Source organism: Lathamus discolor, chromosome 12 (genome assembly GCF_037157495.1).
Source record: "Lathamus discolor isolate bLatDis1 chromosome 12, bLatDis1.hap1, whole genome shotgun sequence".
NCBI classification, from domain to species: Eukaryota; Metazoa; Chordata; class Aves; order Psittaciformes; family Psittacidae; genus Lathamus; species Lathamus discolor.
This window is the reverse complement of record NC_088895.1, coordinates 4463641-4490081: the sequence shown is the minus strand read 5'-3', so window position 1 is coordinate 4490081 and position 26441 is coordinate 4463641. Positions and strand designations below refer to the sequence as shown.

The 26441-nt window shown below is 44.4% G+C and overlaps 2 protein-coding genes across 7 annotated transcripts in view; one reads left to right on the top strand and one right to left on the bottom strand.

Annotated features, from left to right (window-relative positions):
• The first annotated feature begins 61 nt into the window (after positions 1-61).
• PISD (phosphatidylserine decarboxylase) lies at positions 62-26361 on the top strand. Of its 6 annotated transcripts, none has more exons than XM_065692956.1 (9): positions 12072-12158; positions 16526-16748; positions 16826-16942; positions 18966-19131; positions 21003-21239; positions 21361-21499; positions 21923-22069; positions 23178-23338; positions 23640-26361. In XM_065692956.1, exons 2-9 carry the CDS (start codon positions 16699-16701, stop codon positions 23862-23864), a joined length of 1242 nt encoding a protein of 413 aa, XP_065549028.1. In that variant the 5' UTR covers positions 12072-12158; positions 16526-16698; the 3' UTR covers positions 23865-26361. The 6 variants fall into 6 exon arrangements, with proteins under 6 accessions (XP_065549029.1, XP_065549028.1, XP_065549027.1 ...); XM_065692955.1 differs by lacking the exon at positions 12072-12158 and adding an exon at positions 12180-12354; XM_065692957.1 differs by lacking the exons at positions 12072-12158; positions 16526-16748; positions 16826-16942; positions 18966-19131 and adding exons at positions 62-149; positions 3628-3722; positions 6879-7054.
• Positions 13729-26441, bottom strand: part of SFI1 (SFI1 centrin binding protein) — a 41391-nt gene continuing 28678 nt past the window's right edge. Inside the window, exon 31 of the mRNA XM_065692935.1 lies at positions 13729-22105. The gene's annotated coding sequence lies outside the window, so the exon portion shown is untranslated. The remainder of the gene's footprint in view (positions 22106-26441) is intronic.

The window sequence follows — 26441 nt, the reverse complement described above, 5'->3', positions numbered from 1 at the left end:
CCCGCCCCTCCCTCCCCGCCACCGCCTGGCTCCGCCCCTCGGCTGCCTCCCGCCCTCACGCGCAGGACGCGGCAGAGGGCACGGTGGCGGCGCGGCAAGATGGCGGCGGCCATGGTGCGGGCCGGTGCGTGCGTTCTGCGGCGGAGCAGGTACGGGCACGGTAGGCGGTACGGTGCGGTGCGGCACGGCGCTGCCCGGTGGCTGGGACTCCGGGGGTGTTCGGGGGTGTCCGGGCCTGGCAGAGCTGGGGGGAGGCGGTAGCGGGTGTCTGACAGCCGGCACCCGGGGGGCGTGAGGAGGAGCTGCGCTGTAGCCCGGCCTCCCCCCGGCCGGGGGCCGCAGCCGCCCCGTCAGCCCTGCCTGCTCCGGTCGCTGACGTTTCCCTGCTGGGGAGAAGACGCGGTTGGGGCTGGTGCCTCGGCCCCGGGCAGGTGCGGGGAGGCTTGTGCTTGGTGTCCGAGCTGGAAGGAACGATGGACGGATTTCATTTCAGTTTAAGAGAGAAAAGTGTGTGGCCCCGTGTAATTTTAACACGTTTTCATAGTCAGTAGTTGTCCGTGTGTAAGTGTGCGTGGAAGTGGGCAGAAGGGGCAGCTGCTGCCCCCAAGGTTCTGTAGTCACGGGGATACGGTCTGCGAGGAGACGCGTGTCCCGGGGAACCCGCTGCCCTCTGCGGATGTGCTTTTTAAGCTTACGCTTTTCGTAGCAACGGATCCGTTTTAAGAATACTGTTTCGAGGGTATTAATTTGCTGTTAGAACACACGGGCCCCCTACTCCACCTTCTCTCTCAAAACCTGAAGAGGACGCTTCATGTGCAGAGCATGTTGCTGTCTGGCACCAGGGTGGTGGTGTCCCTCGACCTGTGATGACCAGGCACCGAGGGGCTGAAGTTAACATGGACCCCACAGTTCCTGCTCCTGCACCCTCCGGTTGGGTGGTGGGGTCAGGAAGGCAGTGCTCTCCTGCACCCTTGTACCCACCAAGATCAGGCTGTCAGGAGCAGGGAAGGCGAGGAGGGCAACAAACTACGTAGTCTTGTCATCTTTAGCTAGTTTTAGATTTCAGAGTAAGGAGGAGAGTGGTTTTCTCATGTTAGGCACCAAAACCAGTTCTAGTAAGAGTTTAGGGTCTGCTATCAGCTGTGTCCTTCCTCTGGGATGATCTGTGTGCTGAAGTACCTGGTATGCCCTGCCCTGCCTTGGCAACCACGCAGCTCCTGGTGCTCCTGTGGAGCCAGTGCAGCTAGTTTTGTTCTGGATATGCATGTATGTTTTTAGGTTATTATATATCAAGCTAATGCATGTGTTGAGAATACTAGTGCTTTAGGCTGCAGCTAAATTCTTTGGGGTTTTTTTCCCCGACTTTTTAGGGGTTTAAGATGTTTCTGGTAAATTTAAGTCCCGTGCAGACTAGATTAGTTCCTAGTTTCTTTAATCCCTTAGAAATAGCCCACAGGCTCCCAGCTTATCATGGGCAAGAACCCCTTTTATCCCAGGTGTTTTAACGTGATGTAAGGCAGGCCTTGTAATACCACAAATTAGTGTAGGTCTGGTGTATGACCCAAGCAGATCAGCTGACCTCTGTGTTCATCTAAAATTACATTCTGTTGCTATGTAAAATATACAGGTTCTGCAGCAGTGTGGACTGCTTTTTCTGCCTTGCTAGGGAAATAACATCCTGGTAGATGATGTGGCAGTGGGGTATGTTTAGCACCTGGTCACAGGAATCCATGTTTTGGGGAGGGACTGTCCTGACATGTTTGGGTTAATGCAATGAGTTTAATTGAGACTGTGAAGCTGAAAGGCAGAGCAAGATATTACTGTCACCATGTTATGGAGATAGTTTAAAAGTACAGCTGTTTGTCTTTGGCTAACATTAAAACATTGTTAGCAGGTGTCTGCTAGTATCACTATGTGATTTCTAGACAAGAAATGTGCTATTTGTAGACCCTTCTTCTAAGTAAAGAGGTGTCTATGTGTAACTCATTAGACACCTGAAATTAATTCTAAATGTTCTTAATAACTACTTCCTTGAAGTGAGTGGCCCTAAATGATGCAATAGCTTGTAAGCTAATGAAGTAATTCTGTACTCAGCATGTATCTCATCAAGAGCAGATGAAAGGTTAGAGGGCCAAATGAAGGCATCTCAGCTGTGGCATTAAAATCCTGGGAATGAATGGGTTGCACAAACACCTGCCAGACCTGGTTCTTTCCAAGGGACTGAGCCTGTTGGCGTGAGAACACTGCCCCTCTCCTGCCCCGGCTTAAGCCCGGAATCCTGTCTGACAGCAGGATGCAGTGTTGCCATGTGTTCTTCAAGAACTTGGCTGTATGTGCTTCTATAAAGACTTTGAACATGAACAGTTGTTGCACAATTGGATGTATCCTTTTCAGATTATTAGAAACCAGAAAGGAAATGGTATATATTAAACATATGAGAAATCCTGGTCGAACCTTTTGCCTGTGTTGGCCAGTTGTAAGTCTGGGTGGTTTTGGAGTGACAGAACCACTCACAGGTCACTAGCATACAGAGTGGTAAGACAAACTCTAAAGAGCTTCTGTGCCTGGCAGCCTTTTTACTTTTCCGGCTATACTAGTAGGCCTAATAAATGACATTACTTCGTGGAATCCATACATTTCCTATGTACTCCTCCTCCCCACCAGCATGGTGAGGAAAGAGGTACAGGAACCCAATTCAGAAGTGATTCTTAAGATGGTTGCTGTTGTAGGAGCTTCCTGAATGACACACCTGAGTAGCAGCCTGGGGGAGATGGAATAATCCCAAGCACTAAATGATCATAAAAAATTTACTGTCACATTTGCAAGCAGAGTTTGTTTTGATCAGCATGGCTGGTTTCGACTTTGCCCATTATAAATATTGTCTTTGGATGGAAGTAAATACTTGTTAGCTATGTTGTTATAGAAGATAATGATGCTTGTGCTATGTACTTACCTTGTAAGTAGAGCAGTCTTGTTTTAAACGTTTTTGTTTTCCCCAGCAAAATACAAGTTATTTACTGACCTTAAAGGAGATGTTTGCATGCTGTTGGATAAAATAGCTCATCAGTTCTAGATTCACTTATTTAAAAAACAAACCCAAACAGGTTACTAAGCATTTAAGCCAGGGCACTGCATACAACAAGATGAAATGGGGTGTCAGCTTTCTTTTTAAAGAAACACACAGGTTGTACTCACAATCACATCTTGGAACTCCAAACAGGCCAAGATATGGTACATAATGTCAACATAAGTAGTCGCTCAGAAAGGGCCATTGCCAAGATCAGCATGTATGATACTCAGACAAGTATCACTGTGACAGGAGAATTAAGCTCCAGAGGAACGTATGTCAGTATTTGTTAAGAAAAGATAAAATGGATGCAGCATTAACTAAATACCTGCAGGAGCAGTTGGATTGTCAGCTGTTTGGTTTTGTTTTGCTTTTTTTAGGGAAGAAGCAGGCCAGGAAGGAATATGCTCAGTGGGACTTTTAGGATACTTTGAGGAGATTTTTTCCCTCTGTTACTCAGCCTCTGAATATGAGATTATCACTGTTTTCAAGCTGCTTAAATTAATGCATCATTAAACATTTGTACTTAAGCAACTGCTTCTTGTCGGTTGTATTTGCAGTTTGCTGACTAGCTGTAACTTCCTTATACATGAGAACCTGTTTCTGAAAACTGGAGTCCTGTGGAAGCATCCACCTTCTAGGACATTCTTCAGTGGTAAGTGAAGGCTTGTATCTACACGGTGGTTTTAAACTCAGGGTTACTCAAAGTTGGGCAAATTACAGTCACATACTGGCGAATATGAAGTTCTTCAGATTAAAGCAGAAGTGGGAATCTAGCATCAGAGACCTGTTCAATTCATGGCATTTCCATAGACAAATGCTTGAAATTATGCTTTACTCCTTTGGTGTTACCTTTTCCAGGTACTAAAAGAAGTGTATTTACCTATTTCATAAGATTCCTCATTTTTCTCAGTCCTACTGGAATACTTGGATGACAAATGTTAAAGGAAGTAATTTCTGTGGGGTTTTGTGGGGGGTTATTTATTTATTTATTATTTTTACTTTTATTGCTGTAAGAGGACCATTTTGGATAAAGACCTTCCCAAGCCATGGTTAAAAGCTGCTTCTCTGGCCTTTTAGATGTGCCATTTGTCCCACAATGATTTTATAGGTCTGAGGAGCCTTGCAGAGGTGCAAATCTAGACAGCAGTTTAGATGCTGTAGTTTCTAGAGCAGTCTTGGCTAAAGCTGGAAAGGCATATTTTAGACTCTGATTTGGATTTAAATCTCAATGACTTGCAAATGATGTAATCAGGAGGAAAATATAACCACTTATAAGGGTAGAGGTAAAAGTAGTTTTCTCTAAGTGCTTGTATCTTTTCCTAGAAGAAATACTTTATTTGGTGAGAGTAACAAAGCAATCTTTAGATCATTGCCTCTGACTGGCTTTGATTACGTACTTTGTTTTCTCACCCTGCATTTTTTAATGCTTCTGAGGGAATGAGTCATTTTCATCTGTTCCAGAGAAGGAGATTATTACTTAATTTTCATTTTCATTTGCTAATTATACATAATGTTTAAGAGAAATCTGAAACATGTTCGCCTTATCTGGAAGTTTAGATTTAGGGTTCAAAGCATCTAAAAATGTTATTAGTATGTTAAAAGTCCCACATCTTTTTCCTTTTGCCCCAAATTTGTTTCTACTGGCTCATGTGCCTTGGCATGAGCTTTCCTCACATTCACATGCTGCTTGCTAAAGAGCTGCTGTAGCATAAGTATCATTAGAGGACAGGATGCTTGGCTGAAATCTCTAACCAGCCCCAGCTGCCTGAACATGGGCTTGGTGCCAGAATTGGTAACTGATCTTCTTGTCTTGGAATTTGTAAACTTGTGTGAATTTCATTTCTGTCTGAAAGGTGTGGAATTTTGTCAGGGCAGAGCCCCCTCCACAAAGGCACGTTAGGTGCCTTTGCATCATGGCTTGGATACCAGTTATAGAAGTGCTGTTTCGTTAGCCCTGGAGATGAGGAAAAGTCGACTCTTCAAATCATTTATTGACAGATAGTTTGTGGCCTGTGGAACCTCAAATGCTTCAGTCTCTAGCACAGGAAGAGAAAGGTTCAGATTGGTGTAATCAATAGAGGCTCTTGAAAGGGAAACAGCCTCTCCTGGTTTGGATACAAACCAGAAAGAGCTGTTCTCACTGAGGGGTTCGGTTTGGGAATTTGCTACTCTCTGATGAAATAGCTGAGAAGCTTTGCTAACTTAGAACCAAAGATGTGGTGAGAAGGGAGTTCAAGGCTTTAGGGCTAAAGAGTATCATAGGTCTCTGTACAGACATTTCTTTTGAAATAGTGATGCAAAGTTAAAGGTTGTCAAGTCTTTGTAAATTCAAAATAAATAAAAGCCTTTCTTTAAAAGCATTTAGCTGTTCTAAATGATACCTGTCCTTTTCTGAGCATTGCTCTTTAGGGCAGAATATTTTCTAGGATCTTAACTGTAACTGTAGTTGCTGCCTTGTTTGTTGGTTGGTTTGGTTGGGTTTTTTTTTTCCCCAGAAAATAAGGTTTTTTTATTTTTCAGTAAGAATAAAGCTGTTTTCATATTGTGCATTTTAGGACATGCTATTCAAACAATGTTTTAAATCGCATGTAGGAAAGAAATGAGCAAAAATATTGTTTAGGTAAACCAAAATGTGAGCGAGAATTACTTCTATTGTGCATCTTTTTACAGCATCATGGATGCCTTTTCTCAGCTTGACTACTTAAAGCTTCTCCAATTGCTAAGCAATTAGACTTTGTTTCTGTGCATGCCTAGAAATAGATCTGGTGTTACTGGATTCTTCTGGTTGGTAATGCATCCTTTCACTATCAAACCCTAAGTCTGACATTCGTGGGACAAGATCTAGTCCATTGGTTTTGATTCTGGTTCATCCTGTTAATGATTATTGTGGAAATTACACCAATCAGTAGCTGAGACTTAGTTCTTTTGGGGGTTTTGTCTATCTGGTAGTGACTTAGGCTCATTTCTGAGAACCTTCAGACTGCCTGTAATACGGGTAGAAGCAGCACAGTCCTTAGACCATTAAGCCTTAACCTACTAGTTCTCTCAAGATCTGGCAAGGGGAATACTTCCCACTGCTCTCACTGCTTTCCTGTGCAGCTGTCCTGTTGCTTAGTGACATCGTGGTGTACTTGGATCTCACAGATGACATGCAAAGCTTGTGTTATGCAGGAGGAGCTTGGTAGTGCTTGGTAAGAAATAACACAAAACACTAGATGTCTTCTCTTCTCCCCCCACCCCATGTGGTGAGCTGTATTACAGCAGAAATATGCCTCTTATCCTGTTTACCAAACTACACCAAAGCAGGTTGTCATTTCCTTCCCTCTTCCAGTTAGCTGTACATTTTGGGAATTCCCTGACTATAATGAAAGCTTTAATGACTGAGGAGCAGGAAGCTTCACAGTACTACAGATTATTCCCCAGCAACTGATCATTCTGTATAGTAACAACATAGATCTCATTGTTGGAAAGTAATTATAATGCTTTCAGGCAGCTCATCTTATGAATTTCTCCACAGTGCTTTCAGGGAGCTCATTTTATGTTTTTGGGGGAAGAACATTGGAGGGATATGGGATGGTGATAAGGTTAAAACCACAGATGACCAGTTAGTGTTCATCAGCTGAGATTCAGAAACCTGTTATGCTGCAATAACTGGAGTACTTAAGAACATTTATACATACCTTATGGGTCACAGGCTTCTAATTACATTTTCTTCACCTAAGCTGACATCCCTCACTGCACATAATAGCTTTCTTCTTTCTGTGTAGTTGTTCTCTTTCCTGAAGTCTGGGTTTCTTTTCTGTTACAGACAGAAAGAAGTTTCATACTACTTCGGTAGGCCAAGTCTTCCGCCTGCGCCCCTTCCATGTTCTGGTAGCTACAGGAGGAGGATATGCAGGATACAGAAAATATGAGGATTACAAGTTGGAACAGCTGGAGAAGAGGGGCATAGAGGTGCCAGTGAAGCTTGCAAGTGAGTGGGAGGTAAGAAACTTGGGGCAATTTTGCTTCTGCCACATTTGATGCAAAGCTCCTTTGCTATCATTCCAATGAGGGAATGTTTAATTTGTCCTCTATTGCCAATGCATTTTTGACAAATCATGGAACTAAAGTTTCTGTCAGTTAAGTAACTATCATTTTGGCTGAAGTCAATATAATCATGCATTAGGAGCTGCTGGTGTCTCCTCCACCTTTTAGTATGGCTGACACATTATAAATACTTGTTAGATGGGAGGTAGAAGGGGTAGTTAATCAAGTGATAGTACTATGTATTTTTTGAATAAGAAGGTATTTGGTAGGCACTGAGTCGTTCAGATGGAAGTCATGTCGTCCACCCTCCTGCTTAAAGCAGGGCAAGCACTCATTTCAGACCAGGCTGCTCAGGACTTTATGCACTTGGGTCCTAAAAATTCCCAAAGACAGAAATTCCACAGCGTCTGTGGGCAGCCTGTTTCAATGCTTAATTATCCTCATAGTGAAAAAGATTTTTCATGTTAGTTAATTATATATATAAAATAATACAATTTATAGAAAATATATTAAATGGTTTATAAAAATTATACAATTTAAAATTTATGTAAAATCTTTTACATATGAATATATATTGATTTAAAAAAGTTAGAACCTTCCCTGTTTCAAGTTATGGCTGTTGTCTTTCCATCTCCCTCAGTAAAGAGCCTGGTTCCTTCTTCTCAGCAACCTCATCTTGGCTGTTGGAAGGTTGTTGTTAGGTCCCTCCTAAGTCTTCTGCAGGCTAAACAAGCTCAATACCCATAGTCCATCCTCACAGGGCATGTGCTGCAACCCTTTGACCATGCTGCTGGCCCTTCACTGGACATGCTCAAGTCCACCAACAGCTTTCTTGATTCAAGAAAACTGGACACAGTATGGTCTAAGATGCACAAAGTAAAAGGGAATGACCTTCCCTTGGCTTCTGCTCCTCTGTGCTGTTTGCCTTCATCACTGCCAAGGCCTGATGGAGACTCATCTTCACCCTATTGTCCACTTGCACTCCTGTGAAAGCAAAAGGCATCTGCAGCAACTGATGGAGCTGGGGCTCTGCTCAGCGTAATGCATTTTCTCATTTTCCCCACCTTGGCTCACAAGGTAGCAAATTAAGCACATTATACAGCTTACAGAATTAAATACAGAAATCAAAATAGACAAGACTAAAATTACATATCATTAAATTCAAACCCCATTCAGTGCTGAGGATTTTTTGTCCTAGTAGTTCTAGCTATGGGTACAGCTTGTGCAGTAGTTGTAGGGTTTATCTTCTCACTAGCTGCTCAGTCTGGGCTGCTTGGGGCATTTCTTCCTCTATGTCTTCATCCCTTATATATACTTATATATATACTTACATATAGAATCATAGAATAGTTTGGGTTGGAAAGGACCTTAAGATCATCCAGTTCCAACCCCCTGCCATGGGCAGGGACACCTCACACTAAACCACCCCACCCAAGGCTGCGTCCAACCTGGGCTTGAACACTGCCAGGGATGGAGCATTCACAACCTCCCTGGGCAACCCATTCCAGTGCCTCACCACCCTCACAGGAAAGAATTTCCTCCTTAGATCCAATCTAAACTTCCCCTGTTTAAGTTTGAACCCGTTACCCCTTGTCTTGTCACTACAGTCCCTAATGAAGAGTCCTACCCCAGCATCCCTATAGGCCCCCTTCAGATACTGGAAGGCTGCTATGAGGTGTCTATATCTATATAGTCTATATCTATATATATATATAGTTATATATACTTATATCCTTATATACAGGGAAGCTGAGACAGAATTAATAGTTAGTTAATAAAAATCTACCAGTTTTCTTTGTGAATATAGAGCAAGACTTTTTTTTACAGGTAACACTTAGGTCTGTAATGGCTCTTGCTGATCTTGAGGGATTTTTGCCTTTTCCTTCTTGATTCCAAAGAGTTTAGAAATTACTGTGGAATTGTACTATGTGTATCAGATTCATAGGTCAAATATCCATTGCAGCATTGAAGTAAGAAAGAACTTTGTAACTTCCTCTAACTGCTGAATCTCCTTTGAAATATTAAGGATATTGTCTAATTCCATGCTAGACAGTTTGAAGTATATGTGGTATTCTTCCAAGCAGCCAGGTGAATGCCTGCTTCAGTGCCTTTTCTGAAGGCAAGGAGTTAAACATTCTAGGATCACAGGATTGTGTAGGAGATGCTTCGGTATGACCTTTAGCATCCCATTTCTTTGCATTCCTGAGCGCACTGCCAGTTTGTGTGTGGTTTGGCCACATGCCTGTGGGGGACTAGGCTGGAATCCCTAAATTCATTTTCACTAGTGACCCAGATCAGATACAAGCCAGACAGTCCAGATGCTAAAAGCTTAGGCCATGATAGCCCCTGAGGAATTTCTGTCTTATGAATATTCTTTTCCTGCTGAAGCTTATTTCAAACAGGTTTTATGTTCTGGTTAAAAAAGAACTGGTAAGTGTCCACAGAGTATTTATGTCAATTCAGTTTTGATACTCAAAAACAAATGTCCTCTTCTTATTGCTCATACTGCTAAGTATGAAATTGAGTAATTCCTTTATTAAATTAATTTTCTTTCACTGCGCTGGTTATTATTTGGTGAAGCTACAAGTACTGCTGTTGGTGAAACAGCTCTGAAGGATCCGGTTTTTGCAGTGGGGAATCACACACAAATTCAAACTGATAAGCAGCTCTCCCAAATGCAGCAGGTACCAGTAGGAGACATGAGGTTTCCTAGGCCTTCCTTATAGGCTTAAGTTCTATTGAATGCTTCTGTGGGAGAGAAAGGAAGCTTGACAGTTCTGAGGAAAAAGAGGAACTGTGTTCAGACATTGCAAGAAATATTCTGAACAATGGAGGATTCAAGAAATATAAGAGCTGCATTGTTCCTTTTAACTGGAAAGTAAAATGTCTTTTTTGCTGACCTTTCATTTTCCATTATTCTGTTTTACTGCATTCCTACAAGCACAATTAGGGGTGTGGAAAAAGAGGGGTGTTGTCTTGTTTTTGGAGCAGTGTAAGCCTGTGCATAGGCAAAAGGAGACCCTGTGCAATTGAGTGGGCTTTGAGAGATTAATATAGAACAAGAAACTGCCGCATTGCCAAGCCTGCTGCTTGGAAGTTCTGATTGTGCAGTACCAACCTCGTGTGCATGTGCGAACGTGCAGCATCTTCCACATGATGGCTCTGTGTGCCAGGCAGATTTTCCTGCTTCTGTGCAGGTGACAGAGATATGAAGTAGGAAATCATCATCATCATCGTGTTAGGCAGGCACAGAACCTCTCCCTGTAGCAGAGGTACATATTGTTGTAGAAGTGTTTGTAGTTTCTGATCGAATTGTGAGCATACTCCTGTATACTTCATGGACAAACGGGGAGTAAAAGAACAACCTGGTGTAAGTGTCCCTTAAGTCTTCCACAGCGAAAAGGCAAAACTTGTTCCTTTAGCCCAGACCTTTTCTTCCTCTAATTTTCTTAGAGACATTATGTAGCTAATAGCTTGAGCTGATTAAGGCCTTAGGGTGTCTCCCACTGTGAATGCCAGTGAGGATCAGCTTTCATTTAATTAGATGAGGTAATGCAGCCGGCTCTGAGGGAGACAGGTAGATATTTATCAGATGGATGGAAGCTTATTGTTTCAAATCCTTGCTGTCACAGAACATTTCCTGCTGGGATCTGCATGCATAACACACTGTTCATATGCTAACTAGAGGCATTTTGTGTCTTCTCACTTGGGCAATGGGGCAGTGTTGATACAGGTTTGAAGAATTACTGTGGATGAAGGGTGACCGGATGAGTAAGAGTTTTTCTCGAGAGAGGAACTTTTGTAGCTGTCCTTGCTTCCATTGTTGGCTCGGTTTCATCTAAGCAAAAACCAGTGTGTGTTGGAGTGGCACGCAGCAGGAAGTCCGAAGTGATTCTCTAAGGGAAGTGAGCTGTGGTGACATCTGAGCATACAGACCATGGGTTCATTCACAGTTGTGAATTGCCGTGGGCCAGCTTTCAAAAACAACTCGATACAGTGGAGAAGTGCTTGAGTATAGGCGTAGGATCTTGGTTCTCAGAGGTAAGAACAACACAGTCCTTCCTATTGATACTAAAAACTGCTCGTATTTGTGTAACTGAGGACACTGGGTGCTCTTTTGGCAGTACAACACAGAAGGTGTTTTTCTTGGCCCAGATGAGACGGACATTCAGTGTTATGGCAAGAGGTGTGCATCGGGTTTAAGGAAGACCTAATAATGGAAAAATCTCTGATTATTTTGTTAATCCAACTTTGGAAGAATGAAACAGCATCTCCACTGGGTTGGTCTCTTATTCTTCATTCTTGCTCCCATGTTCTGATGTTTGGAGTTTCATTTGAGCAAACATGCTGCTGGCAAAAATTACTTGTAGAGCACCCCAATGCACATGGCAAAGGTGTCAGAAAATGTTCAAAGTGGTGAAATCCCAACAACTTGAACATGTGTGAAGGGTGTGATGGGGTGAATCGTTTTCTGAGGTGTCCTGGAAAATGGAACTGAGGAAAAATCATTCTTAATCTGACTGGTGAAGGGAGGTGGCTTTTTGACTGTATAAATGGCTTCTATCTCGTCCACCTTCCTGAGCGCCTTGCTGGGTTACAGGGTGGTTTCAGGAGCACTTTGTGAGACTGCAGCGCACTTCTTGCTCTGGCTGAAGCTCTGTGTGTCGGATCGCGTTAACGCACCCGGTCCCCGGCATGCTGCGGGGGGCACACGTACAGCCCCGCACAGCGCCTCGTTCTCCGGCACCGCCTCTGTCCCCGCGGCTCCTTAGGAAGCCCAGCGGTGAAGAGAGCTCTGGTTCCCGGGGTGTCCTGGCAGTGCTGGCGCCCCCCGGGGCAGAGTCCCCCCCGCCAACGCTGCCCCTGTGTTCCGGTCCTTCCCTTCCTTTTCGCATCTCCTGCCCTGGCTCCTCCTCCTCGGGGGCCGGGGCCCTGCGGGAAGGCAGCGGCTGCGGAGCGCCAGTGGCTGGGAGGCGGCGGGGGCGGAGGGGCGCCGGGACCTCGGCGCTCCTTTAAGGCGCGGACCGGCAGCAGCAGCGGCGGCAGTGCGGGACGGGAGGTGGGTGCGGGTGGAGCGGGCCGGGCTGGGGGTGTCGGTGTCGGTGTCGGTGTCGGTGCGGTTGTGCCGTCCGCTGCTTTGCTCACGTGTCCGAAAACTGCTTTAGAAGGGCGGCAGCGGGACAGAGCGGAAAGAGGGGAGGAGGAGGAGGAGAAGGAGACCCGGCGGGGCGGTGAGCGCTGCCGGCCGGCAACAGGTAAGGACCGGTGTGCGAGGGCTGGTGGCCAGGGGCGAGTAATCCTCGGTGTGTGGCTTGCTGGAAGCGTCGGAGAGGCGTTCCCGGGTCTCGACTCCGTCATGAGTAAGCTCTTGGCTCATTCAAACCGAGTCAGTCTCTTGGGGCGGTGTTCTCGGAGTTGACTCCCGCGGGGCTCGCTCAGCTTCCGCCGGTGCCGCCTCGCTGCGGAGAGGCACCGCGGCTTGTGCTTCCGTTAGAGCCCTGCGGAGCCGGCTCCGCACGTGTTGAGGCAGCGCGGGGGGTTTGGTTGTGTCTCTGGAAGGAAAACCAAAACCCCGTGGTACGGTCAAGTACTACAGCGCGTTTTGGGTGTCATCAGTTTTCATGTCCCTTTGCAAAAGTCAATAAAACTCTTCCTTGCTTCACAGATGAGCTCTGTGACGCCATACAACAGGCTTTTTGTACAGAATTCAGGTTTAAGTTTTAAAATCCACCCGACCTTTTATGGCTAGCTTAAAAAAGTACCACATTTGGGGTTTTTTCCTATTTATAGAATGGAACTAAACAAGCTATGTATAATTAGGGGAAAATTACCAAAAGCGGTGGTTTTTTCGTAGTAAATTAATAAAACACATATAAAAAAGCTTGATATGAAAAGTAAAGCGTTTTAGAAACGAAGGGTTGCTGACGCAGAGCACAGTCTGTTCCAATAGTCCACAACAATCCATCAGCAGAAGCAGTGCACTTGCCCAGCTCATCCCAGCCAAGCTGGAAGTGAGTGTGCTCCTCGCAAATCCCGTGGCCTTCCTTGGCAGCTGCTAGCTGCGCACTCGGGTTTCCCCGGCAGCATCAGAGGAGTCCTGTTGTGCTCTCAGCGTTTAGGAACTCTAGACTGGGCTGGGTGCGGAGCATCCCGTGTTCCTCTTCCTGGGCTGGCTCCAGAGAAGGCTGGGTGGGAGCAGGGGTTATGTGTCTGAAATGATGCATACTGCTGGGAAAGCAGTGGGGCCTTAAATAAACAGTGACCGAATACCTCTTTGCCCTGATTGCAAGACCTTATTTTTACTGGCACTTAAATCGAATACAGCGTTTGGATGTGTCCAGTGCATTTTTAAAACAGTAGTTTGTTACCAATTGCAGAAAGTGTGACCAGAGGACTCTGAGCACTCCAACTTGGCATTCCAAGCCTAATGATTCATGCTTACGGTTTAAAACTGAGGTTTGAAGTTCAGTTGCATATTGGTCTTTCTGGAAAGTGCCTTGCTGTATTATTTGTTAAAACTTGAGGTAGTAATGGTAATTAAATGGGTAATGTAGTGGTAGTTGAACGGGCTCACTGGATTTGATGCTGTATTCGAGCTGATGGAGCAGAAGGGTGTTGCGTACCTGGAAGATTAGCAGTTCTCTATTAGATAATAATTGTCTAGGGACTGATACCTGCTGGTAACTGCTTATTTTATTGACTGAAAGGGATTCTGGGTGATTTCTAGTAGGTGGGGGGGTTCTTACTGATGTCCAGCTCCTATAAACCACCAAAAATTCTTGTCTAAGCTAGTAACAGAGTCTTTGTGTAACTCTGCATCCGAAGTCCAGCCATTGAGATGCCCTTAGAGGCATACCTCTGTTATGCGCTGGTTGATCACCAGTTCGTGTTCATTACCCCATGGTGTAAAACTCGGGGTGGATTTTAAATTTTGGGCTTTTTACACTGTAGGAACCTTGCATTGCTTCTGGGGCAGCCACAACAGGGATGGCCAGCGCTTAAGCACGACTCTGGTATTTGCCTCTTGGTGAATGTAATGAGGTCAGTAGAACAGAACTTAAGAAAAACATAGGTCTTCTTACTCACCTGAACTCATTCTTTTTTTAACAAGTGGAGAAGAAATGCTTTTAACAGCAATACTTCTCCCTTCCTCGAGAGCGATCTCTCCTGCACCACATTTTTGTTCTGACCTGAAGGGTGGTAGTTCCCAGTGCTTTGGGGTGTAGAACCCATCGTCCGTTTGTTTTAGCGGAGCAAGTGAGCTATTTAACTTGTTCCGTGCTTGCATAGAATCAGGTTTGTTCAATCTAGAATATCATCATTTCTTGAAAAAGTTTTGGGGAATAAGATCGAATTTCTACTGAAAGAGCTTGTGGGTTTACGCCCCTTACTTACCCTTATAGGGAAGAGTACAGAAAATGTAGATAAGACCTCTGTTTGCTCTGGTATCTTTCTGCAAAGTCATGCATAGGTGAAGGTCTTGAGAGGAGATGAGGGTGGGGAGCAGGGTGCCAGCCTGGCTGCACAAAGGGCAGCTGTGGGTCGGGGTGCTCTGCCCTGCCTTGCTCTGTGCCAGGCTTAGGAACCCCCCTTCCACGGTTCTGTGAAGACACATGTCCAGTGTGAAACTGGTTTTGACCATGGTCTGAAGTGCCTTTTGAAACCATGTTGTCAATTTAGCTCATTTCTGTTTACAATCTAGTATTTAATGGTGGTGATTTCTAATACTGCAGGCAGATCCAGAGCAACAGCTCCCCCGTGCTCCTTTTTGCTTTGCTTTGAATTTGGATGGGGTTCTGGGTAACTGCTTTCATCGTTTCGCTATACAGATGGCTTCATTTCTGTTGTGTAGGAGTTTCTTGTGCCAGCCAGGGAAAGACTGAATGATATTTTTAAATAGGAAAACAAAGTTGGCGCAGGGCTTGGGGAGGAAGGAGTTTTCGGGGAGGAAGGAGACCGTTTGGAGCGCTTTGGGCTGATCTGAGATTTACCTTCTTTCCACTGGCTGGATTTTTTATTTTTTTAATAATTGTTGGAATTGACCTCACACAACAGCATGAACAGCGCTCTTGGGACCTCCTGGGGTCTGGAACACCATACAGCAGTTTTCTTGCTGAAAAAACCCTCTAATACAGACACTCCAGAGGTGTTTCTAGGGAATATCTGTAATATTTAGCATTGAAGGTCCGGCAAAATACAAAATTATTTCTAGAATATTCCCCTTTTGAGGAAATGGGGAATTTTCCTTGCAAGGAAACTGGAGTGGGCTGCCATTAGCTAGTTAATTCTGGCTTTTCCTGCTGGCCCTTCCACATCTCCAGCCTTGTCTCTAATACAATACAACCCTTGCCCTCACATCAGCCCCCCAGTGCTCTTTTGGACCCACTCTATTGGGCATATAGATTCCATGGTGTTTAGAGAACTCTGCAAACAAGGAAATCCTAATTCTTTTTTTTTTTTAAGCCAGCCTTCAAAGATAACAGAAGTGAAACAGCCACTGGAGAGCCAGCCCCTGAGTTGGTCGCGGTGTTTGGTCTAGCCTTGAGGCAAGACGTGGCTAGCTGACCAACGGTTTGTGAACCCAGGGGTCCGCTTTCAGGCTCCCTTAACAATCCAAATCCAGTCACAGAAGGTGCAGAAAATCCATGTTTGAGATGTGGTCTGCAGGGTCAAAGGGGGAAATTTCCCTCTGTATACTCAGAATGCCGAGATAGAAATACTGCAGCTTTTTGTCTGTTTTTAAAAACAAACCACCCAAACCCTCCTGTACTCAGGTTTTGTATTTTAGTTCTACTGGACATAAAAATGTGACAATACTGATTGCCACATAATAGGCACTTTAACACTTCTTTTATACCAGATTCTCAAGCTGGCCCTAAACCTGGCTTGTTTCATTGTTAGGTATCTGGGTATTTGTAGAAGAATGTCCCCTATGGGCTCCTTATGCGAGTCTTTTAAGATGGAAAGAGACTTCAGGAGATGGATGTTGGTGTCTATCAAGGGCTATAAAACAGAAAGATGTTCCTTTCCTTTGTGTTTTCTTCTTTCCAAGCTGGGTATTAAGAACAGGAAAGGATTTTTGGTGCCCAGCAGTCCAGAACTCTTTTAGTGGTAGCTGCTGCAGTGCAGAATTGAAGCTGGGAATTATCTCCTCCTCTTCTCTGTGCCACTCCTCCTCTGAGCCTCGGATTCAGACTGGCGCTGGGTTAGCAGTGCAAGGCCATCTGGCTGCTCCTCTGCCTGTGGTGCATCGCTGCCCCGCAGCCTGGGACTGCAGGGTGGGCTTTGGAGACTGGAGTTTCAATGGCAACCCCGACTAGCGAGGAGCAAGGACTGCTTATACGGACAGCTCGTTTTTATCTTGTGCAGAGTCAGCTTTGTAGTGGGATGTTGAAATATGACACAATGCCTGTTTGTTTGCAATAGCTGCAACCCTCGTAGCAGAGATTCAAGTGGGAAACAGAGGGGGAATCAAGAGACAAACCAGCGGGGGAATTGGGAACTGTGACGCCGTGGCCTCTCTCCTGTGCCGGAGCACGCAAAGGGAAGAGAGGTAGAGGAAAAAAGACTGAGCCTTGCAACCAGCTGTCACCCTGACGATGTGTCAGTCAAACACCCTGCAGGGACCAGATCTGCACACAGGGAAATGGTGAGATGCTATAAAGCTTTATCTAACCCTCCACCCTCTTGCTACAACCTCCACAAAGTTAAAATTCATGTCCGGAGGCTGCGTTCAGGGAACGGCGGCAGCAGCAGCTGTGCCGGGGACCAGCACCCACAGCTGGAGAGTCCAGGCCTGGCTGGCTCTGCCGGGGGTACACCACATAGGAGAACTCGCTTCAGGTACTGTGCGGTATTTTCTGCTTTGCAGGAATGGTGACTGAAGGGAGAAAGGAGGGAGGGAGGACGGGAGGGTTTCTGGTCAGAAGGAGCGACAGCCATCTGCAAAGCTTTTGTTTGGCCTAATTACTATAAAGCTCCTTATGCATTGAATTGGCAGAGAAGGGCATGCTGTTATGTGACAAGGGGAATGAGGAGGCTTTCATTCCGTTCCTTTCTACTCTCCATCACTAGGAGAATGGAAAAAAATAGTGAGTGACTGCTCTGAAACCAGGCCAAGGCAGTGAGAAGCCCGAGGGCTTGAGCGAGCTGCCAGGATGCAGCTCTGCAGGGATTGGTCCATGAGCGACTGCAGTGAAGAGGGGGAGAGCAGCGGGAGGGGGAGCTGGACCTCCACTGGCAACCCAGCCTGCCAGCCCTCCAGCACATCATAGGCTGGTGGGTGGCAAGGATGGGAGGAAGGAGGTGAAGTGTCCCTTCCTATTCCCATGTAGAGTCAGTCCCACCTCCTGCTGAGAGGAAAGCGGCTTTACCTCAGCTGAGGCAGCACTTCATCTCCTCAGGGTTTTTCTTCCCCCTTGCATTGTGATGCACAAATCATTCTTTGTTTTTTATTAATTAATTCTTGGAAGGAAAAAAGCTGTGGTCACTGCAGAAGTCTGAGCCAAAAGCAGTTTGCGTCCCGAAGGGGTGACAGTTGTACCTGTCTGCATGGAATTTTAATTCTGATGCAAGTTTTGAAAAGAAAGCGTTGGCAAGGAAGTTTGCTTCTGATTTCCCAGCTTCTTTCCATGTTGGAAAGACATACACAGTACTTTGTACTTCATCCTTTGTATCATATAATCCAGTGAGAGAGAGAGCTAGCTGTTCAGAGCAGCCAGAGCGTACCACTTCCAGTTCGGGTGCGCACATCGCTGTATGCCTTCATTCAGCAGCATGGGGAGGACAGTCTGTTAGCCAGCATTGAAGTCAGTGCCCAGAAGATAAAGAGTATTTTGCCCACAGATAGGCAGACTTCAGTCTGATCATGTGACCTTGGGAGTGCCAATGGCTTCTTCATCAGTAAAAGAGAATAAATGGGGACCTGAAGGGTCTCTTACCCAGAGCTCCTGCAGGGATCTGAACTGGGGCTCACAGTGCCTCGGAAGTTGAGCAGCTTTTTCCTCTGAGAGTTACAAGTTCAATTTCTCCCCAGGAACATGTCTGCAAAATGAGTTTCCTCTCAGTCAGGACAACCACGTGACAAAAAGCCATAGATGCAGTTGGTTATGAGGCAAAGGAGTTGGTTACTGGCTTGTGGAGACTAGACTCCTGCAGCACTAGAAGTACTGGCTTTGTGCATATGTTCTCTGTTGAGAACTGGGGTACCCAGTGAAGGTTTTAAGACCTGGAAGGATGTCTTTTGGAATCAGTTATTTGTAAACTGTATTAACTCGGGAGTGCCACTCCTGTTGTCTCTAAGTGCTTGTTTCCCAGAGTTAAGAGAATGACCAACAGGTCTGTGTAAATTTAACTCCAACATCTTTCGTGATACAACTTGAGGCACGGTCTAGACAAGATGCCTTCAACACGTGAACCCACTGAGGGACCTCTTTTAGGTCTCAAGGATTTCTCATCCAGAGTATCTGTTCTTTCCCTAAGACTGTCCCTCAGTAAGAGTTCTTGCTAAAGTCCCAGTTACCATGTTACGTTGTTAGTTGGATGAACTAGCTATGACTTTGTTTTCAAGTGCCACCAGCAAGTGGTCTTGCATTTAAATGTTGAGGGTGTCATTCATAAAGTGTGACCACTTTTTTGGACAGAGAATTCTTGTGGGTTTTGGTTGTGTTTGTTGGGTTTTTGTGGATCTTTCCAGATAAACTGGTTTTCTGTTTTGGGAAGGGGAAGAACTGATCCAAACAGAGGAGTAAAGATTTGCAGAATCAGTGTTTAAGATTAGCAGGAATAAATCATCCCCAGCTTATCAGAAGCTGGTGGTTCTGAAGCTGTGATGGCTGACCCTCATGTTGTGTATGTAATCTTGCAGGTTGCAATTCCCCCAGCTGGCCCTGAGGCGAAGGTTGGGCCAGCTGAGCTGTATGTCTAGGCCTGCTCTGAAACTCCGTTCTTGGCCTCTGACTATTCTCTATTATCTTCTGCCTTTCGGTGCTCTTAAGCCCTTGACCAGAGTGGGATGGAGGCCTGTGAGCAGGGTAAGTGTGAGCAGGTCTCTTGCGCTTCGTGTACCTTGGCTGTATTATCGTGGAGGGAGCTGGCAGCAGTGGGGCAATGATCCTTAACACAGGACAGGCTGGTGATCACAATATGGAAGCAGACAGATGCAGTTCATGGTTCCCTTCAGCTATTACTCTTCATAGTTGCGATGTCCAATTGCTTCACAGACAAGGGATTTTTTTAACAGTCAGTGTTCTACCCAGGAAAATCAACAACTTCTGAACTCATTCAGTCACCTCAAAGTACTGGGGCCAGGGTCAGACAGACCAAACCTCTCCAGCTCCCATTCCTGGCCACACTGAAATGGTCTCTTGCTTTCTGTCATTTTTGCTCAAAGAAAGTTTGTTCCTCAAGTTCTTGGAGCATTTTTAATGCAGCCTGGCCAGCTGATATGCATATCTCTGCTCTGACATTGTTGGGAGCAGGGTGCAGGATGCCTTGCATGTGGTTATTCATGTAATTCCAGAATGCAACAACTACACAAATACTTCGATTGAAAGCTGCCACAAAACTGCCATTCTTAAGATGATTTCACTGAACACCTGTTCTGTTTGATGGCGTCAACTTGAAAACCAGGCTCTTCCGGAGAGAAAGGGCTCCTAGGAAATACAACTTCTAACAGTTTCTGTGATTTTTACAGTTGTAGCTGCATATTCTCAGTATTTGTGCTAAACTGAGCAAAAGTGACTTTAGAAATTAACACTGTATAATGCGTGCCAACTAAAATGGCAAAACATTCTTTTCTTCAGTACTTCAGCTTACACAGCCTAAGATACTGTTCATTTATAAGGTTTTATCTGAGGTAAGATTAGGCTGGTGTTTTCCTTGTGCAGTATCGCTGTATGTGATGCAGGATGGTAATTTGTGAGTGGAATCTTTGCTGTATTTGATGGACAGGCTCTTGGCCAGCGTGTGCTTCTGTTTGTTTATGGCTGTATTTTGCAAGACTTAATTATGAAGGACACAATTAATATTGAGAACAAATTATGCCTCTCACTAAAAAAAACCCCACAACTTCCAGTCATGTAGCTGAGCTGTTCTGTTAAAAGAAATTGTACTGGGTTCAGCAGATCGCTACTCATATTGCAGAAGTGCTTTGGGAGGGTTCAGTTCCCTTGGTCCACAAGCCCCGTATCTCATCATGGTCATGTGAGCTTGGCTGATAACCACAAACCCCAGAGGAGTTATCTGCTGGAATTACCAACAGGAAGACAGTGTCATCAATCCGGTTACATCAGCAGCATGTATATACCTCTTATCCACACCATTTCATTTAGTTGCCACTGAAACATGCTTTCGTGTAAGTCCAAAGGGTATTTCTGGAGGAATAAAGGCACTTTATAGTCTTGTAATTAGCAGCTCCCATTGTTACAAGAGAAGGAGTAAAGCCATAGGTTTATACCAGTGTAGCTGTATCCACATGGGTGTATTTCTTTGATTATACTAGTGTCATTAGAGCAGTACAATACTGGGATGTGGAAATCACCCTTCTGATGAGTGTTCCACTAGCACATGTGCAGTCTGTCTGTTTTAATGTAAGCCTTGCATTGGGCCGTTTCCAGTAACCTGTATGTGGAGCTTCAGCCTGCAGGGGAGTGGAGATTTTGGCTTCTGTATAAAGTTGTAGTAAGTTTGATTCTGTCCCTCATCTGCCCTCATCAGAACGGAGGGAGTGCAGATGAAGAGCAGTGCTAATTTCTTGCTGACTTACAGGCTGTGTGTGGTGTAACCTGCTAAATGCAAGGGAGGGGCTGGTAAAAACAGTCTGATCCTTTCTGTTTCCTGGGGGGAAGTAAGAGAAAGCTGTCAGTGTGCAGAACCGAATGATGTGATGGGATTCTTTCTTTAGGTTGCTCTGTACAAATCGGTTCCGACTCGCCTGCTCTCGCGAGCCTGGGGTCGCCTGAACCAGGTGGAGCTGCCGACATGGCTCCGGAAGCCTGTTTACAGCCTGTACATCTGGACATTTGGAGTGAACATGAAGGAGGCAGCTGTTGAAGATCTGCATCACTATAGAAACCTCAGTGAGTTCTTCCGCAGGAAGCTGAAACCGCAAGCACGGCCTGTCTGCTGTGTGCACAGTGTGGTGAGTAAAAGGAAATGAAGGCTTTACACGACCAGCTTCCCCTCACCCCAAAGGAACGTGTCTGCTCTGTGAGGAATAAATGAATTCCTAGTGTGTTTCCTTTTTTTCCTCTTTGCTGTAGATAAGTCCCTCTGATGGAAAGATTCTTAATTTTGGACAAGTAAAAAACTGTGAAGTGGAGCAAGTGAAAGGGGTTACTTATTCCCTGGAATCCTTCCTGGGACCTCGCGTCTCTACAGAGGACCTGCATTATAGCCAGGGTGAGTTCTGCATCAGTTCTGCATTTATTCTGCTCTGCCCTTTCAGTGTTCTGGGATCATGAGAAAAGAAATTACTCTTTTTCTCTCTTATTCTCACACTGTCTGCAACAAAAGCAGGTCTGATTTTTGTTTTATTTAGGGGTAAACATGTCCTGTTTTAGTGTTTCTCTGTCTCATCAGTGGCTTTAGAGTGTCTTGTCTGGTTCATAGGATCTAAGGAGATCCTAATATAGGATCTAATGTTGTTGTAAAGATTAAAAAACACCTTGAAATATTGGATTCCTGGAAAAAGTGTATCTTTTGTAGTCTCAACAATACAAGTAGGCTGCATTCAGTCTTGGCACTGATTCTAAGCTAGACTGGCTATCTGTGATAGGTAACTGTGAAGAGTATCTTTAACCCCTTTCTTTCCATTCTTTACAGCCCCACCTGGTAACTCTTTTCAGCAACAGCTAGTCACAAAGGAGGGGAATGAGCTCTACCACTGTGTAATCTACCTTGCACCAGGGGATTATCACTGCTTCCATTCCCCCACTGACTGGAGAGTGTCACACCGGCGCCATTTCCCAGGTAGGTCTTTGCTTCTAGAAGATGAGCGCAGAGCAGCTGCGGAGGGAAAACCTGGTACAGGGCACTGCTGAAGGAGACACACCAGTGGAGCAGTTGTGCAGTCACACGAGAGACAATGGTCAGACAGTTATGTGTCACAAATGGTATTGAGTTTTATAGTAGTATAGTTTGATCAAATCACATCTAAATGGTGAAAGTGGTAATACTGTATTGAGGCTGGTTTAGTTCTTTGAAATAAGTGTTGACCTGACTTGTTCCTAATCACAGTTTGTTCAATTTGTACCTGAAATACAGATAGTTTGGCAGAGCAGACCAGAGAGTAGCCTAAAATATGATCACTTCCTGTGCTTAGCGAAGAACATGTTACGAAATGGTTATGTTATTGGAGCTGGGATCAGATGGTTTTGTCCTCCTCTTTGCAGGTCATCATACACTAGTTCAGCAGATAACAAAACTTGGTATCTAGTGAAAACCTAAATACTTGGACTTGGCTTCAAACACCATGAGAAGAGGGACAATGACCTGCCATGATGCTGGAGAAATAAGTCCCAGATTTAAGTTAGACCTTGATTGCATTGAAGAAGTATGGGTGAAATGCTACTACTGGATTCAGTGCAGCAAAGCAGATGTAGTTTATAGCTAGAAAAGTGTATAGTGACTATACCTAACTAAATTACATTAAGACGTATGAATGAATTTAAAATTTGTTGGTTCTTCTGTACTAGTCAGCCTGAAAGGAACCATTTACAGGCTTGAAAATATAAACCCTTTGCTCTTTTACAGAGAGAGCTGTAGGTGGTGTTCCAGATTGCATTCAAGCCTTACAAATGAAGGGGTCTCCAGTTTCCCTTGTGATTCAGCTAGATAAAATGCAAATTAATATGAGCCTTGCTCAAGAGTGCATCTTTCTGGACTACACTTTCATGTGACCCTTTTGTTTTTAGTATTGCTTTGTTTTTCATTCCCCGTGCCTACCATTTGCCTTTCTTCTTGCAAATAAGTGACAATTTTTGACTGGATCGGCTACTGTTATACTGAAAATACCATTCAGATAGCATTGCAGTAGTGCTACAAGCCGGACAACTTGAATATTTTCTCACTGTTGCAGGCTCTTTGATGTCTGTGAATCCTGGAGTTGCTCGCTGGATCAAGGAGCTGTTCTGCCACAATGAACGGGTTGTCCTTACAGGTGACTGGAAACATGGCTTCTTCTCTTTAACAGCTGTAGGAGCAACTAATGTGGGCTCTATTCGCATCTACTTTGACCAGGTGAGCAAAATCGTGGTACGCAGCTTTCTGCTTTTGATGATGGTTGAGGTTGATATAGTATAATAAAATCGCAACAAACATTTAGATCTTATTACTCTGAAATTAAGCTATTTCACAGTAGCGCTGTTCTAGGACTGATTTAAAGAGAGTCAAGAGAGTCATCTCCAGTATAAACATCTGGTTTTTAAATATTCCTACTGCACTTTCGAATTGTAAGGAAGTTCCTGAATTAAATGTGTCGGTGCTAAGGAATACAGAGTACTGAAATACTCAAGTAACTTTTTGTTCTTTCTCCGTACAGGACTTGCATACCAACAGTCCTTCTTACTCTAAAGGGTCCTACAATGACTTCAGCTTCATATCCAACAACAACAAGGAAGGGATCCCCATGAGGAAAGGGGAACATTTAGGGGAATTTAATTTAGGGTCTACAATTGTACTCATCTTCGAGGCACCCAAGGACTTCAAATTCCACCTCAAAGCTGGACAGAAAATCCGTTTTGGAGAAGCACTGGGCTCTCTATAGCAACTCTCAGCAAGGTGGTTTTCTACACAAAGGGACTCTTATCACACCACTGAGTGTTTCATTTAACAAGTATGTCTCACTCAGCAGGACCTGGGTGAGGGAAACAGAAGAATGTCATTGCTATGTTAAACCTGAGAGCATTTGATTTACACTGACATGCTGCTGAATGCAGAAAGAGAATTGAATGACCAGAGGTATATCAAGTACAGCTGCCTTTAAAGATGTTGGCCATGGAGGTTTCATGGAGGTCCCACCCTGTGCCTGTAGTCTTTCATGTTCTCCCCTCAATGTGCCACAGGGTAATTTTGTTCTTAAACCCTTTGAAGCCGTCCAAGGCTGTGCAGGTGCAATGGGGAAGGGTAGAGATTAGCTCTATTTAAAAGGACAGTGACAAGCTGAGTCAGACCTTGAACCTGCAATGTCTGGTTTTCAGGCTTTGAATAAAGAATGTGTTCTCATATTTATTTTATTCTAACATACTCTGATGAAGCTTTTGAATAAAGGCAGCTGTGAATGTAGACAGCCAAATAGTTCAGGGTGCGACTATGGATTCACAGTTCAGATATGCAAAATGTAGACAGCATCAGTACAATAAATCATACTCATCCAGGTTTTCTACTGTTAGACAATTCTTTTACCTGACATTGTCCCTTTAAAAATGGACTTTGCACTGTATTTTAAACCTGACAACACTGTGTCTACATTCCATGTGCTGAAACTGGTCATCTTGGGATTTTCTTTTAGAGAAGTAAGAGTGGACAAAGCTGTGTCCTCTTCCTAACCTATGGTTCTATTTTTCTGTTCCAGGCCTTAAAAGATTTTGTTTGTATGAGAGGCAGTACGGATTAAGGTGTTAGAAGACAGGGAATATTTTTTCTTGTGTGATGCAATAAGGTAGCAGCCAAAACGTTTTTACTCCCTGCAATGTATCTTCATTGTTGCTTTGTCACTAAATGCTTGAAGAATTAATTTCTCTACTTAGTGAACAGTTTCAGATATTTCAGGACCAATTTTTATTGCACCGAGTGAAGTACATCTATGCACTGACTGTGTATAAAGATATCATGAATCTTTGAAGCAATCCCAGCTTGCCTCCCAGGTACGAACCTGGCCATCCTGTAATGAACTGGCAACCATTCCATCTTATTCAAAAGATGACCCTGACTTTTGTCCTCATGCTAGGAATGTGCTGGGGACAAAGCTCTGGGCTGAAGCTTCATCCTACAGCAAAACTTCAAAGCTTTCTTGTAACACCATGTCAAGAGTTTGAAATCTAACACTTTGGAGCTATCAAATGTGGCACTGATAGAAACTGGTGCCAAAGTGAAGAAGAGGCATTGAGTTTTAAACGTATTAATTGTTTTTAGAGAATAAACTTGTTTCAGGCCCAGGCACTCAAACATTTAAAACTGACTTTGCTGGCCAGAGCCTGTTGGAGTGGACATGCCTTTCTGCTTTCTCAAAGATTTGTCTTATTACTCTCTTGCTTGAGCTAATTTTCTGCTACTTTAAGGAGACTGTAGGCTTTAACTAGCTCTGATTTTCTAAAGGAAAACTTCTTTGTATGCACTGCAGAAAATAGAATATAATTTTGTTGTACAAATGTCCAGTTTGCCAAGTCCTGTATGCTTAGCCTTGTCATCAGGAAAGATGGGATGAAAAACTGCCTCTAAGTGATGAAGCCCATCCATGACTTCAGTTATGGTGGCTGGTTGGGTGACAAGCAGGAGAAAATTCATTTGGCTCCAGGAGTCAATGTTTCCTCACTTTACATGAGGAGGAGCTTGAAAGCTTGAAGTGGCTCTCAGCCACCTATCTTGTTAAATTCCTTGGCATTAGCAAGTTTACTCCTGCAGCAGTATGTTATCATATACAGGTTCTAGAAATGTGCACTTTTTAAACCGTTGCTATGTAGAAAAGACTAAGGCAAACATCAACCCCAGAGGCTGAAGCTATGACTACTAGCCTTTTAAATAAACGTCATGTTAACAGTAGAAGGCAAATTCGTTCCAGTGGATGACAGGAAAGACCACTGAATCTTTTCCCCCTTTTCCACTGGGGCCTATGCCACCCAGACACAGCCAAAGCAACTTTGAGCTTTAATTTCTCCACGCTCAGCATCACCACCCACAGTATCTGAAGGTTACTGTTAGCCTAGTAATGGAGCACAGGTTACCTGGTGTGTGCTTTATTAGAAACATAAGGAGGAGAGGATTCAGCATGCAAGTGGCTGGTTTTGTGATAGTCTTAATACTGTGCAGAGCTAGCTGATTAACAAACATTTGTTATGCAGTGGTCAGCAATGCACCCTGGAAGTGAAAAAGCAAAGTTCCTAGAGGGTACTGATAATGCTGTGAATTTCTCCTGCATGGAGAATCCATTTAATTCAACTGTATCAGTAGCATGCTATTTTTGTATGTCAAAGTGTACGACTTACTGACATGAACTCATTTAATTGCAAAGATTTTGAAATAAAGAGTCTTATCAGTGTTGCTTATCTTTGTGAAATGTCAGTGTAACCTAAACTAGGTACTGTGAGTGCAGCATGCGGTATATATAGCTCCTGTGTGGTTTTTA

Bases quoted from the DNA above. Each gene is read 5' to 3' on its own strand.
- PISD (XM_065692954.1), top strand. From the start codon at position 16,746: ATGGTGAGATGCTATAAAGCTTTATCTAACCCTCCACCCTCTTGCTAC. The intron at 19,132-21,002 runs GTAAGTGTGAGC...TTCTTTCTTTAG, and splicing joins GATGGAGGCCTGTGAGCAGG to GTTGCTCTGTACAAATCGGT. The intron at 21,240-21,360 runs GTGAGTAAAAGG...TCTTTGCTGTAG, and splicing joins TCTGCTGTGTGCACAGTGTG to ATAAGTCCCTCTGATGGAAA.